The sequence below is a fragment of the Oncorhynchus mykiss genome, chromosome 15 (genome assembly GCF_057628025.1).
Source record: "Oncorhynchus mykiss isolate SJ-2025 chromosome 15, ASM5762802v1, whole genome shotgun sequence".
NCBI classification, from domain to species: Eukaryota; Metazoa; Chordata; class Actinopteri; order Salmoniformes; family Salmonidae; genus Oncorhynchus; species Oncorhynchus mykiss.
Window position 1 is genome coordinate 51,479,089 of NC_143036.1, and position 15,861 is coordinate 51,494,949.

At 42.6% G+C, this 15,861-nt stretch overlaps 1 protein-coding gene across 1 annotated transcript; it reads left to right on the forward strand.

Annotated features, from left to right (window-relative positions):
- The first annotated feature begins 469 nt into the window (after positions 1–469).
- LOC110490178 (solute carrier organic anion transporter family member 1C1) lies at positions 470–15,658 on the forward strand. The gene is made up of 15 exons (XM_021563406.3): positions 470–1,154; positions 1,430–1,528; positions 3,215–3,356; positions 3,788–3,920; positions 4,171–4,295; positions 5,224–5,370; positions 5,825–5,923; positions 7,809–8,096; positions 8,687–8,851; positions 9,375–9,570; positions 13,182–13,347; positions 13,664–13,860; positions 14,471–14,535; positions 14,679–14,796; positions 14,878–15,658. Exons 2-15 carry the CDS (start codon positions 1,478–1,480, stop codon positions 15,101–15,103), a joined length of 2,118 nt encoding a protein of 705 aa, XP_021419081.1. The 5' UTR covers positions 470–1,154; positions 1,430–1,477; the 3' UTR covers positions 15,104–15,658.
- Positions 15,659–15,861: the final 203 nt, after the last annotated feature.

A 15,861-nucleotide genomic window follows, 5' to 3' on the forward strand; every position in this document is an offset into this window, starting at 1 on the left:
TATTGATTGAGATTCATCTGATACATTAACATCAGCATTGATTAGCTGAATTCAAAGAAAGTTGCTAATCCTATCAGAGATATATAGGTGCACTATTACCTACCAATCAGGATCCGTTTCTATGGCTGCCAGGGGCTCTCAACCTTTCCTCTGCGGGGCCTACTGAGACACCCCTCTAATCTGGAGACCCCCTGTAAGAACAATATAAATATTTTCGGAGAACATTTTAAAGAGGAAACCCCCACTGAAATGAATTGGCACAATGTCAACTAACCCTTTTGTCTTTGTATTAAACAATAACATATTCACCTTAAAACAACTAACATTGCTCTTCCATAAAATGCTGTGTTCTTGTTGCTGATGTTTTTCTATTCATGTTGGCGTGTTCACGGTTTTTCCATGCTTTTCCAGAGACCCGTCAGAACTCTGTAAGGCCCACTAGGTGTTCTAGCTCCCCTGGTTGAGAACCATTGTTCCACAGCCTCCTGTCCCATCCTCAGTTGAGGGAGAGCGACATTGTTTGGAAACTCTACAACAAAGGCCTGGAAGACTTTGAACAGGCACGGTTACACCCTGCCTTGGAAAAGCATTCATGAGTTTCACGAGGGAGGAAAAGGGACCTTAGTTATTGCAAGTCTGTAGAAGACTGATACTTTAGCTCTACCTGACCTGCTTGTAAAATACACCGTTTTTTAGTAGTAGGACTCAAGGATAGGATTTACGGTGTGTCATGGAGTCTCTCATATGATATTCTCTCCATGAGTTCAGCGGTTCTGTGTGTAAATGTGTGAGCATGTTTGTTTGTCTATTTGTTTTGCGTCTGTGACATAGTGTTCCGTGAACCTTGTGGACTCTGCTCCAGGATTCCTATGGTTGGGTCCCTACCTCTCTCATGGTCACTCACATTTTTCTAGGGGACGACCTGAATGTCGACATGATCAAAGAGTTCACATGAGTGGTGGCCGGCGGGTTACTGATTACTGTAGAATGGATGTTAGAGTTTCAGCCAATCAACATCCAGGATCCAAACTACCTGGGCTAATAATGCCTCTTTAAGATAAAGGTTTGCTTTTCAACCAAAGTCCTGTCAGTGAAATCCTCTGCTGCTCTAACACATCTCTCCATCTCCTCGTGGGACCTCTGCTACTGAACTGGTAAAAACTGGTATTTTTGTATTTTTTTAAAAATCAATATACTGTATTTCACAACAGTCCTTGTGCTGGAAAGTGTGTGTTGTACATAGTATGTTGATTGATTTGATTGATAATTGGTAATAATGACTAGAACAACAGGAGGCGAAAATGATTACGTAATGCTTAACCTGCGTAGCTGCGCTGACATTTGTGTACCTACGAAAATGTGATTCTACCGGAAGGTTTTTGAGCATCACAGTAGTCAACCCCAGATCTTGCCGCCTGTCTGCCCGTAGGTCCGCTGGTTCACTCTACATGTACCTGTGTCAACCGCGGAGGTCATCATGAGTGTTGAAACTAAGGCGCCCCGGGTGCCTTGCTGCTCCAAACTGAAGGTCAGTGTTTTAATTCCTCAATACGTCTTCATCAGGGTATTCAGGGTAGTAAGGACGTGTGCCTCCTAGTAGATGATGAAGAGAAACAGTCAAGTTAGATGTACTTGGAAAGAAACATTTGGAACTTAATAGTGGTCCACACAGAGCTTGCAAGGAGAACTTAACTGGTGTCTCTTGAGAAATACGTATCCTGGAAAGAGAGAAGTAAATGTTCAAGAAGATGAAGTAAGCCTGATTGAAGTATTGGCCAGACAGGAATAAACTAAGGAATAGTGCCATTCTCTCGTGGAAGCCTTGTGTTCCATATAGGAATGACGACGACTAAGTAAGTCAAGTATTGACAGGCCGCCTGTGTCAGGTAAAAAATCTTCCCAGCGTGAAATAGTTCCCAGTTCAATAATTGCATGTGCGTCTCTTTATGTGGATGGCTGAGCTCATGCGGATGTTTCTCTCTCACCCTCCCTTGCCCTTGATTTAGTTATCTAACTAACAAATATGTGCACTGTCAATCAAAAAAGTAGTGGCAAAAAAATATCTTCTCACATCAACTTTGGTGCTCAAGTCTGGGTATTTATATGCTGACCTCATGCCTCAACAAGCTTCTGATTGGTCAGTGTCAATACTCCTTGTCACCATTGATTGGCAGATGTGTGAAGCATATGCGCTTGCCCACAGAATAGTTAGAAGGTGTGCGAGGGAAGCATCCTCACGAGCTCAGTCATCATCATAAAGAGATACGCTTGCAACTATTGAACTGGCAACGTTGTCACGCTGTGGGAAATTTCACAGCATGACGTCACAATCAGAACAAGATCAGAACTATCGTGAACTATTTCACGCTGGGAAGATTTTTTTTACATGGCAGCCTGGGATTGCAGTGATTGTGTAGACGTATTCCACGGAGAGCCTCTGACCCAGACCTTTTACCGACAACTCTGTAGTTGTTTATTCTCTGTACAGCTCAGGTTCGGTCTTTTAGAAGAAAAAAAAACACCAACGGCAGGTTGACTAACAGCTATATCTGAACTGAAGGGACTGAAGGTGTGGGAGGCCAAATAGGCAAAAAGGTGGTGAAGCAGGAGGGGTGGATACAAGAGTTACACGTTTTGCTGAGTCATCCAACAGCCAGACCTGTAAAATGACAAAGCAGTTTTTCAACCTACATATTTGGTTGAAAGGCAGTGTTTGTACACACATTCACTTATTATATGTATTTTTATTTAACATTATTTCATAGATCAATAATAGTTATTCAAGTTATTCCCTAGAACTGACTCTTATGGTGGTCGATAACCTGTTACTTGGTCTGTTATGAATCCCATAACTGAAGAGATATCAGCACATGGCTGGATGACAACACCTTTTCCAAATGGGTCAAATGAGTCTTGTTGTCTGTGTCTGGGTATTATTAGTTTCATTAGGATTCTCTTGAATTACAGTAGATGTCCTGTCTTATGAACAATCAACTGTAGGACAGTGCAAGTGGTGTCAAACAATCCATACTCATGTTTTCCTGACCCTTCAATGTTGTTTTGTGTGCTCTGAGTAGATTTCGGATGTCAGTTTACCCTTCCCAAACCCCAACATTAACTATAATCTGGAGAAACACAAATCTGGCCCCAGATCAACATCTAGACTCTAGGGACATTGCCTTCATCTAACTCTGCTTTGTGTTTATTTTCATAGCTGTTCCTGATTTCCCTGTCCTTTGTGTATTTCGCAAAAGCCTTCGGGGGAAGCTACATGAAGAGTTCTGTCACCCAGATAGAGAGACGTTTCGACATCCCCAGCTCACTTATAGGAGTCATCGATGGCAGCTTTGAGATTGGTAGGCCTAATGTCCTAAGTACTTAGTACTAAGGCCTTGTTTGCACAGGGCCCGAAATCAATAGATGATGTTTATTGTTCTACAAGAGGACATCAAACCCTGGCCCCATATACTTGTCCTGAACATCTATGTGAGCAGCACAGTTCAAGGCCTCCACCTAACCATACCATGTTTCTTTTTATGTGTGGTCTTGCTGCACAACAGAAATTCCTCTGGGACAAATAAGGTCGAAAGTTAAAGGCCTGTAATGGGCTAGGTGGAATTTTCACCATTTTGCCCACAATCATTTAAGAAATACATTCCGAGAAGTATTGGGGTTGATTTGATTCTGAACAGTAAATGCCTGTGCCCTGTGAGGTTTTGCCTTCTAACTTTAGCTCCATAAACATGACTCATTGGCCATATCATGGTTCTGTTCTCTCTCCTACCAGGTAACCTGCTGGTGATAGCCTTTGTGAGCTACTTTGGGGCGAAGCTCCACAGGCCCAGACTGATAGGGATTGGCTGTCTCATTATGGCTGCTGGGGCCTTCCTAACGGCTCTGCCACACTTCTTCCAGGGACAGTGGGTACACCTCTTATTGGGTTTATTGACTATTTATCTCTAGGCGGATTATATTTGTGAATAGTGTATACATGTAAATTGAACGTGAGGCTTGACAATAAAGAATTGAGAGAAACTCTTAACACTTCTAAAGAAGTGGTACAAAAAAACAACAAAGAAATGCTTGGGTATGAAGAAGGGACATGTGCCTTCTCAGAACCACTGTATCACTTTACAGAGGAAACATACATTTCATTTCTTTCCCATGCAGGTATGTATATGAAACAACCCTGTCACATATACCTGAGGAAAACTCGACAGAAAGTATTCTGCCTTGTCTGGCCAACACGAGTCATCTGGTCATAAATGATCTGTCTACAGCTGCGAGTAAAGCAGGTAACGAGTCATTCACCATCACTGCAGCATCAGTCTGGCTGCATCTGGGAACTGTAGTCTACATACAGTATTGCGGGCTCAATGGAATACATGGAATGGAATTAATGGAACAGTATCAAACATATGGAAAACACGACTCCGTTCCATTTACTCCATTCCAGCCATGACAATGAGCCCATTGTTCTATAGTTCCTCCTACCAACCTCCACTGTGCCAATCTCAGATAAATGGTGTGTCACAGGTTAAAAGTGCCAGAGGCGTCACTACAGACCCGGGTTTGATTCCAGGCTGTGTCACAACTGGCCGTGACCAGGAGTCCCATAGGGCGGCGCACATTTTGGCCCAGCGTCGTCCGAGTTAGGGGAGGGTTTGGCCAGGTTGGGCTTTGCATGGCTCATTACACTGTTGTGGCGGGCCGGACTTTGGTCGTCAGTCGAACAGTGTTTCCTCTGACACATTGGTGCAGCTGGCTGCCGGGTTGGGCGAGTGTTAATAAGATGCGTGGTTTGGCGGGTAATGTTTCGGGGAGAACACATGACTCAAACTTCGCCTCTACCGAGCCCGTTGGGGAGTTACAGCGATGTGACAAGATCGCAATTGGATATCACAAAATTGGAGAGAAAAGTACAAAAAATCGAAAAAATTGCCACAAGTTATTTTTTATGGAGCAGCACTGTGTATTCAAGACCATTTTACCTTTAAGGACAAGAAAGTTGATCCTAATTGTATGCCTTTTTTTTCCTGAATACTGGTCCTACGAAACCAAAATGGTGTACTTTTTTGTTTTGGTACTAGCCCTAACACACCTGATTTAAAGGATTGATGAGTGGATAAGTTGAATCAAGTGTCTTATAGCTAGGGCAAAAACAAAAACATGCACACCTTTGAGCCCCCAGGATTTAAGAAAGCGTGCTTTGTGCTCCCACAGCGTGTGAGAAGGAGGCAGGCTCATCCATGTGGATCTATGTATTCCTGGGTAACATGCTGCGAGGGATCGGAGAGACGCCTGTCATGCCTTTAGGAGTGTCCTATCTGGACGACTACGCCAGAAAGGAGAACACTGCCATCTACCTTGGTTAGTTAAACACTTTTCAGGTGTACCATATCAACATTGGGTAGTAAACATCTTTTTATACCGTACGACAGCTCTTCAACCCCTTCCATACCACACCGCTCCCGGTTGAAGTTTCCCCTAGACGTAGGTCTAGGATTAGCTTCCCCTCCTCAATCCTAAACTGAACCATTAGTGGGGAAATGAAAACTGACCCAAGATCAGCATCTTGGGGCAACTTCACCCAACACCTCCCACTTGTATTGTGTAAACCTTGGTTAGAAACAACCTCTTCAGGCATTCCATATCAAAATCTGCCATCCTGCAAATAGCAATAGCTGACTTAGATGTATCAGCTACAGCAAACCATATGGCAAACGAATATGGCCAAACTATCGAACTAACTTCAGTTGAATCTACTGTCTTTTCTGTTGCTCGAACTGTATCTGAACAAGTCTCTCTGTCTCTTCTGCCTCAGCGTGTTTACAGACTGTTGGCATCCTGGGGCCTGTATTTGGCTTCATGTTTGGCTCCTTCTGTGCCAAGATCTACGTGGACATTGGCTCTGTGGATTTAGGTAACCAACTCTTGAATTAACAAATCATACATTGTCTATTTTATGTAAGTTAGGATGTATTTCTATGTGCACATCAATATTGTATTTATGGCGGAATATGTGTTACTAATAATCATGTTGCATTTGCCTCATTTATTAGTTACTAAGTTGCTTCTACACCTGCATTGCTTGCTGTTTGGGGTTTTAGGCTGGGTGTCTGTACAGCACTTTGATATATCAGCTGATGTAAGAAGGGCTATATAAATACATTTGATTTTCATTTATTTGAATTTAATCCATCTATTTGGGTGGAATCTGAAGTTGATTAGCTTCTATGATGTTGCTAAATCATGTCAGAGGGTAGTTGTTTGTGTGGTTTGTTTGCAGAACGGTTTGGTCATCTCGGTTCATTGGTTGGAACTTTTTGGGTGCTGAAGGTCATTTCTTAACATAGAGACATTTAAATCTGTTTGCATTAAGATAATAATTATCCTATCTATCTAGAACAGTATATTTTTATCCACACAGCAAATTGGGCAGTGTTCCCTTTTGTTGATTTTTCAAATGAACATTTCTCATGTTAATTCAGGAGTTAAATTCACTCTGTACAGGTTAAATTAACACTCAGTGGTGTAAAATAACCCCGGTGTTGATGTTAATAACCAGTGTTGAACCAAAACCACACCCATCATTATCATATATCCTAGCATGCTCTATTATAGGGTGATGTTTTGAATTGTTTGTTTCAATTTCTGTATTTTTTTAAATGTACATTGATTGATTAATTAAATTTATGCAATTCAAATATAAATAACGTACATTTTTCTAACCTCATCCAATCTGTTACTTGGACTTATTTCACCCATTACTGAAATGGTTGTTGAAGTTTAGATGCTTTCGGTACTGTCATATCTTTGTTTTCCCAACCCTAGAAATCATGCTGAATGCATGTTGCGAGTGAATAACAATACCAAATGTTTGATATTCTCATTCTGACTGGATTCCAATAGGAATTACACATGACTTTGCAAGCCAGCATAATGTGACTTGCAGACCTGAAGTGGCCTGTAAAACCATGAGTTTCAGGCCACTGTATTAGGGTAAAACTAGGCCTTATGAAATACAGACTATACAAAATATTATTTCATACTGTTCTTTCCACGATATAGACTGACCAGGTGAATCCAGGTGAACGCTATGATCCCACATTGATGGCACTTGTTAAATCCACTTCAACTTTTTCACGCTCAACAGTTTCCCGTGTGTATCAATAATGGGTCACCACCCAAAGGACCTCCAGCCAACTTGACACAATTGTGGGAAGCATTGGAGTCAACATGGGCCAGCAGTTCTCAATGTTAGGAAGGTGTTCTTAATGTTTGTGCACTCATTATTGTAGTGTCTTAAAGAATTTGATTGTAATGAAAACACATTCGCTTTGGATCTCACTTGGTGATGGTCACAAGACTGAAAATCAATGAACAACCATGTCTCTGTCACTAACATATACATTCATGGGTGGTAACTACTCGAAAGGCACACTGGAAAATATGCAAACAAGACCTTACACTAAGCAAAGTGTTAATTTAACACTGAAAAGTGTGAACCCGTATAGACACTGGAACAGTGTTAAATGTAAGAATCTGTGTTCATTAATCTGGAGAATTTGCTGTGTAGTAATGATGGTGTTTAGAGAGCTAAGATTACCAGGGATTTCTGTAGAGCTAATTGAGCCATGTAGCTGAGTCTTCACATTTTGAGCATTACTTGATAACATTGATATTATTTCAGATTATAATGGAATATGAATTCAGCAGCCCAGTTAGTTATTTTAAGGAAATTTCTGATCAACTGACCATGTTCACCCTCATAGTCACTCACATCTGTATCTCACTCCTACCCACAGAGAGCATCTCCATCAACCACAAGGACTCTCGCTGGGTGGGGGCCTGGTGGTTAGGCTTCCTGGTTTCTGGCTTCCTGATGCTCCTGGCTGGGATTCCATTTTGGTTCCTCCCCAATACTCTGGCTAAGCAGTGCAAGAGCCCCAGCAAAAAGAGACAGAAGGAGGACATACAGGCAAAGAGCTCCTCTGACACCCCAGAGGTGGAGCCGGAGCAGGGCAGTTTCCTACCGGAGGACAACACTGAGGAGGATGCACCACAGCCTGTCACCATGGCTGCCATGGCTAAAGGTATTGCGGGATTCCTAGTCCCTTCGCCTAGCTTCAGAGAGGGTGGGGTAGGTGTTGGAAAAAGTAATGGCTCCACCTTGCCCAAAGTTGTGTTTCTGATAACTAACCTTCATCTGTCCAATACTTTCAAATCTATGATCCCAGAGTTGTTAGGTGCTGGGGAAAGAGGCTAGTGACTAATGGAACTGGGGCGGGGGAATTCTTGCATCGTCTTCAATCATTGATGGACATTACAGCTTGGACAAACCTGATCTAGAGTCTGACCACTGACCCTTAACAGACCCCAAACCCCACTTAAGCACTAATCTCTGTGAGATATAATACCAAGCGTTGCTCAAGACCGACAACTTAGTGACAGTACAGACTCTGACTACAGCCAAATGATTACAAATACCACATTCCATTGACCACATTTCATTATATGGTGGATACTGTACCTTATATGGATACTGATACTGTACCTTATCTATGACATTATGCTAGAGTGATCAATGTATTGCTCAACATTGGATTTCCCTGCCTCCAACTATTTTGACATTACTGAGTACTACGATATGCCTTTCTGAATTGTTATTTCTTGTTATTTCCAGATTTTGCGCCGTCCCTGAAAAGGCTGTTCAGCAACAAAGTCTACCTGCTGATCATCCTGACGTCCGTGGTGGCATTCAATGGCTTCATAGGGATGATCACCTTCAAACCCAAGTTCATGGAGCAGGTCTACGGGCAGTCTCCCTCCAAGGCAATCTTCTTGATAGGTCGGCAACAGTACAAGAGGCACACACAGACACTTTCTCTCTCCTTCTCTCTCCTTCACTCAGAAGAGAGCCGAAGCCATGTTGCCATTGAAAGAACATGTGACTGAGATGAACATGACTAAAAGTGTGTGCATGTGTGGGCAGCAACTTTAAACTAAAAAAGCACTCTGTACTGTTATTAGATAGTCCAGTAGCTAACCTGATTACTCACCACCACTTGTCCACGAGTATCTAGCTCATATTGTACATGACTGTCATGCAACACTTTTCCCACACAGCTTATACTGTCAGCAGTAACAGTGCATTTAAAATACTCTGCTATGCATTAGTTATACACATGCCAGACATTAGAAATCATGCTGATACACATGTATCTATCTATGCTCAACTACTTTCCTGACAGTCTTTACAAATCTTTCAATTTAGCCTGTTTTATGTTTTAAAATGTGATTGCATGGCAAATGATTTGACCCCTTTTGGGAGAATAAAGTACTACAGACTTGACTTGTCTGTCTCTGTCCAGGTTCGATGAACCTGCCTGCGGTGGCAGTTGGGGTCATCGTGGGAGGCTTGGTGATGAAGCGGTTCAAGCTGAGCGTTCTGGGAGCCGCCCGACTCTCCATCGTCTCCTCCTTCCTCTCCTTCTGCCTCCTGCTCATCCAGTACTTCCTACAGTGTGACAACTCAGAGGTGGCTGGCCTCACCATGACCTATCAAGGGTAAGTACTGTAGTTCATGTAACATACAGTGCTATCAGACGGTATCCACACCCCTTGACTTTTTCCACATTTTGTTAGGTTACAGACTGAATTTAAAATGGATTACATTGAGATTGTGTGTCACTGGCCTACACACAATACCTCATAATGTCAAAGTGGAATTATGTTTTTCTACATTTTTACAAATTACATAGGAATGAAAAGATGTCTTTAAGTCAATAAGTATGCAATCCCTTTCTTATGGCAAGCCTAAATATGTTCAGGTGTACAGATTTGCTTAACAAGTCACATAAAAAGTTGCATAGACTTACTTTGCCTGCAATAATAGTGTACCCCACACATACAATTAATTATCTGTAAGGTCGCTCAGTCAAGCAGTGAATTTCAAAAACAGATTCAACCACAAAGACCAGGGAGGTTTTTCCAATGCCTCGCAAAGGGCACCTATTGGTAGATGTGTAAATAAAAAAATAAAATAAAAAACACCTTGAATATCTCTTTTGAGCATGGTGAAGTTATTCATTACTCTTTGGATGGGGTATCAATACACCCAGTCACTACAAATATACAGGCGTCCTTCCTAACTCAGTTGCCGGAGAGGAAGGAAACCGCTTAGGGATTTCACCATGAGGCCAATGGTGAGGTTAAAACAGTTACAGAATTGACTGGCTGTGGTAGGAGAAAACTTCGGATGGATCAACAGCATTGCAGTTACTCGACATTACTAACCTAATTCACAGAGTGAAAAGAAGGAAGCTTGCACAGAATAAAAAATATTGCAACACGGCACTAAAGTAATACTGCAGAAAATGTGGCAAAGCAATTCATTTTTTTGTTGTGAATAACAAACATTATGTTTGGGGACAAATCCAATAAAACACATTACGTAAGGACAAACCTAAAACATAAGACCAAATCTACACTGTAGTTGCTTACCAATAAGACAGGGAATGTTCCTGAGTGGCAAGACACGGGAACGGTTGTCTAGCAATGGTCAACAATCAATTTGAAAGAGTTAAGAACTTTGAAAATAATAAATGGGCAAATGTTGTACAATCCAGGTGTGGAAAGCTCTTAGAGACTTGGCCAGAAAGACTCACAGCTGTTATAGCTGCCAAAGAGGCTTCTACAAAGTATTCCCTCAGGGGTGTGAATACTTATGTAAATTCGATATTTCTGTATTTATTTTCAATACATTTTCAAAAATGCCTACCAACATGTTTTGACTTCGTCATAATGGTGTATTGTGTGTAAAAAGTATATATAAACTCAACAAAAAAAATAAACATCCCTTTTTCAGGACCCTGTCTTTCAAAGATAATTCGTAAAAATCCAAATAACTTCACGAATCTTCATTGTAAAGGGTTTAAACACTGTTTCCCATGCTTGTTCAATGAATCATAAACAATTAATGAACATGCAACTGTGGAACGGTCGTTAAGACACTAACAGCTTACAGACACTAAAAAGGCCTTTCTACTGACTCTGAAAAACACCAAAAGAAAGATTCCCAGGGTCCCTGCTCATCTGCGTGAACGTGCCTTAGGCATGCTGCAATAAGGCATCAGGACTGTAGATGTGGCCAGGGCAATAAATGTCAATGTCCTGTGGCAGACCAGGGGGTTTGGTCAAGACGTTTACCCAGTTCAGACACAGACAGAGAAGGATTAGCTCAGTTTCAAGGGTGTTTTATTTAAATTAGGGTTCAAAAAAGAAAAGGATAGGTCTCCCCCATGAGACCCTCTCCGGGATACCTTCTTCTGGGCTCCGGGTCTTGCTGTATCTTGTTTGGCACACAAACTCAAATTCCTTCATTTCCGCTCGGGCACCGTCTCCAACTAAACGGAAGTCACCTTACTTCCCCCAGTCCCCTTGTGTACTGCCCTTCTGGCAGCTTTATGGGCCTTGCACAGCTGGTGAGCAATCCGTCCTTGATTACTTACAAGCTCCCAATCAACCCCAATTAGTCACGGCTGGGGAGCCCGTCGAGACCTGGCACGTCCAGCAGATGGAGCCATCGCCTCATGATGTACACCCCATCTGCTACCAGGCCTCGACGAGTCTCCCCCTGGTGGCTGACCAGCTGTACGCCACAGTCCGTACTGTGAGACGCCTAAGACAGCGGTACAGCGAGACAGGAGAGACAGCAGATTGCCCTGGCAGTGGCAGACCACGTGTAACAACACCTGAACAGGATCGGTACATCTGAACTTCACACCTGCGGGACAGGTACAGGATGGCAACAACAACTGCCCAAGTTACACCAGGAACACACAATCTCTCCATCAGTGCTCAGACTGTCCGCAATAGGCTGAGAGAGGCTGGACTGAGGGCTTGTAGGCCTGTAAGGCAGGTCCTCACCAGACATCACCGGCAACAACGTCGCCTATGGGCACAAACCCACCGTTGCTGGACAAGACAGGACTGGCGTGATGGATTCGCAATTATCGTCGAAGGAATGAGCATTACACCGAGGCCTGTACTCTGGAGCCATTATTGATTTGGAGGTGGTGGGGCCATCATGGTCTCGGGCAGTGTGTCACAGCATCATTGGACTGAGCTTGTTGTCATTGCAGGCAATCTCAATGCTGTGCGTTACAGGGAAGACATCCTCCTCCCTCATGTGGTACCCTTCCTGCAGGCTCATCCTGACATGACCCTCCACGGTGACAATGCCACCAGCCATACTGCTCTTTCTGTGTGTGATTTCCTGCCAGACATTAATGTCAGTGTTCTGCCATTGCCAGCGAAGAGCCCGGATCTCAATCCCATTGAGCATGTCTAGGACCTGTTGTATCGGAGGGTAAAGGCTAGGGACATTCACCCCAGAAATGTCCGGGAACTTGCAGGTGCCTTGGTGGGAGAGTGGGGTAACATCTCACAGCAAGAACTGGCAAATCTGGTGCAGTCCATGAGGAAGAGATGCACTGCAGCACTTAATGCAGCTGGTGGCCACACCAGATACTGACTGTTATTTTGACCCCCCCCCCCTTGTCCATTTCTGTTAGTCACATGTCTGTGGAACTTGTTCAGTTTGTGTCTCAGTTGTTGAATCTTGTTATGCTCATACAAATATTTACACGTTAAGTTTTCTGAAAATTAACACAGTTGACAGTGAGAGCACTTTTTTTGTTTGTTGCTGAGTTCATATTATTCCATTTTGAATTCAGGCTATAACACAACAAAATCCGAAAAAAGTCAAGGGAATACTTTCTGAAAGCACTGTAAAGGTTAGGGTTAGGGTTAGTTCCTCTCCTGCCTCCTGCTCATCCAATACTTCCTACAGTGTGACAACCCAAGAAGTGGGTTAATACTGTCGTTCATATTGCGTAAATAGAGTAAATGAATTTGTAGAAATGTAATATCTGGAGATTTAGCATTTATACAGTGATTCTAAGAGAAGGCATGAAGCACAGTGTGCTTGGATTGCTACAAAATCAGATTTTGCTTGACTATTACTATTGCTACTGATTTAGATAATATAAGATAACAAAATACAAACTTTGATCTTTGTGTTCATTATCGTTGCACTGGACTGCCGCGTAAAACAATAAACACAATACATTGTCACACTTTTGACTCATAGCTACATTGTTACCTTTATCCCCCAGGGCTACAGAGGTGTCTTACCAGCAGGAGAGCTTGCTATCTCAGTGTAACATGGGCTGCTCCTGTTCCCTGAAACACTGGGACCCTGTGTGTGCCAGAAATGGCATCACCTATGCCTCCCCCTGTCTTGCTGGCTGCCAGACCTCCACGGGCGTAGGCAAGGAGATGGTAAGACATCTCATGACTAAATGTCTAAATGTGTTCTGAGTTACTCTCAACTTCTCCGGCCTTGTTTATTAACACATTGTAACAACAGAGCGATGTGTTAGAGGTCTCTGTTTCCATAGGGACAACATATGAGTGTAGAACTCCAGCGAACACTTCGGAATGTCATATACTATACCACACAATCCGTTGCAATAGTACTGGGCCGGAGCCAAAACCTGCGCACCCTTGTGGGTCAAACCCATAACCAACTTTGATGAATTTAAAGTCACTGTTTCTCCTTCTGTTTTTTCCATCTTCTCCTTCCTCTGTTCCACAGGAGTTCCATAACTGCACATGTATGCAGGAGCTGAAGGGGGGGCTGATGGCTCCACCAACCAACATGTCCGCCATCTTGGGACAGTGCCCCAGGAAGAGTGATTGTGACAGGATGTTTAAGTTCTACATGGCTGTCACTGTCCTGGGGGCCTTCGTCTCTGCCTGCGGGGGCACATCTGGATATATCGTCTTGCTCAGGTAAGACAAGACATTAGGATGGATGAAACTGCCCAGTGGTGGAAACAGTACCCAATTGTCATATTTGAGTAGAAGTAAAGATACCTTAATTGAAAATGGCTCAAGTCAAAGTGAAAGTCACCCAGTAAAACACTTCTTGAGTAAAAGTCTAAAAGTATTTGGTTTGAAATATACTTAAGTATTGAAAGGACAGGTAATTGCAAAATTATACTTAAGTATCAAATGTAAAAGTATAAATCATTTCAAATTCCTTATATTAAGCAAACATTCCAACACTCAGACATGATTCTGAGTGTCTGCCAGATCAGAGGCAGTAGGGATGACCACGGATGTGCTCTGTTAAGTGTGTGAATTGGACCATTTTCAGTCTTAAGCATTCAACATGTCAGGGAAAATGTATGGAGTGAAAAGTACATTATTTTCATTAGGAATGTAGTGAAGTAAAAGTTGTCAAAAATGTAAATAGTAAAGTACAGATACCCCCAAAAACTAGTAGAACTTTTAAACTTTACACAACTGAAACTGCCCACCTGTGATTGGAATCTCTTTTGTATTGTTTTTGTTTGCAAACTTTGTTTACCCTCAATGTGTTGCTTTTGTTTTGTTTCAGATCTATACACCCAGATTTAAAATCACTGGCTCTTGGGATGCATACATTGATAGGCAGAACTCTGGGTAAGTAAGATACGTTGGTTGAGGGTATGAACAATCGTAGAACCTTGTGTAACATTCTCAAAATGTTCTATTTTCATTCAATTTCTTTGGTTGAGGAACTTGAGAAAGTGAAACACTTCAGTAACTTGTGTGTGTGTTTGCAGGTGGAATCCCTCCCCCTATCTACTTTGGAGCTTTGATTGACAGGACGTGTCTGAAGTGGGGATTGAAGCGATGTGGGGGTCAAGGAGCATGCAGATTCTACGACTCACATGCATTCAGGTACAGTCAACTGAACTCAACTGATAAATGGACGGATGGATGGACTTTATTCTAACCTCTGTCCCTTCTCTACCCCCGTAGAATAACGTTCCTGGGTCTGGTCTATTGTCTGTACGGCCTGGCCAACCTGCTGTGGGGGGTGCTGTACCTGCAACTGTCCAAGCGGCAGAAGAAGTTGGAACTGCGAAGCCAGGCCAAGGCTACAGCCCTGGAGGCCAATGGGAACAACAATCCCAATGGACATGCCATGGTCAGCATCTTTAAGAACAAAGATGACCTGGACAGGGACAATGAGAGCACCATCTGAGATACCAGAGAGATTTCCAAAACAAATGTTTTTTGATCCTGTATTGTGCCATGCCCATGATCCACCTGAAGTGTTTTTTGTGGTATTTGGTGACTTGTCGAATGAACAAGTACATTTGTTTTTTGCCACAACTCGGTACAGTCTTAAGCCAAGCCCCAGTACATTGGTAGGAATTGGTCGCTATTTGTGAAACTGATTTTGCTGCTAGATCTGTTCGACCAAAGCCCTGATATATTTACCATCCTCTCAATGTTATTAATGCAGTATTCAATATATAAGATCCCAATGAAGTATTCCTCCCATGTGAGTTATTATGAATAGTTTTCCAACCACAGGCCGCACCTATTACCTGTCTCTATCTCCCCCTTTCCCACCTGAAGGACCGTTGTACATACTATAAACTAAAAACCTCTTACAAGTTCTTTCGAAACTTAATTTCTGTCCTATTTCGATTTCTCTCTTGTTATACACAGTGCCTTGCAAACGTATTCAGACCCATTGTATTTCTTCACATTTTATTGTGTTACAAAGTGGATTAAAATGTATGTAAAAACATTTGTGGGGTCAACAATCTACACAAAACATGCGAAGCAACGTAACACCATGAAACTATACGTGACATCAACTGTGTGAGCAGATGTGAAAACATGATCTCATGTTAAACAAATGTGACAACAAGGGGATGCAAAATGTCAGCATAACGCCACGACACTACACTGTTGCATTCGAAATGTTGAACATTGAGATATTTGAGACAG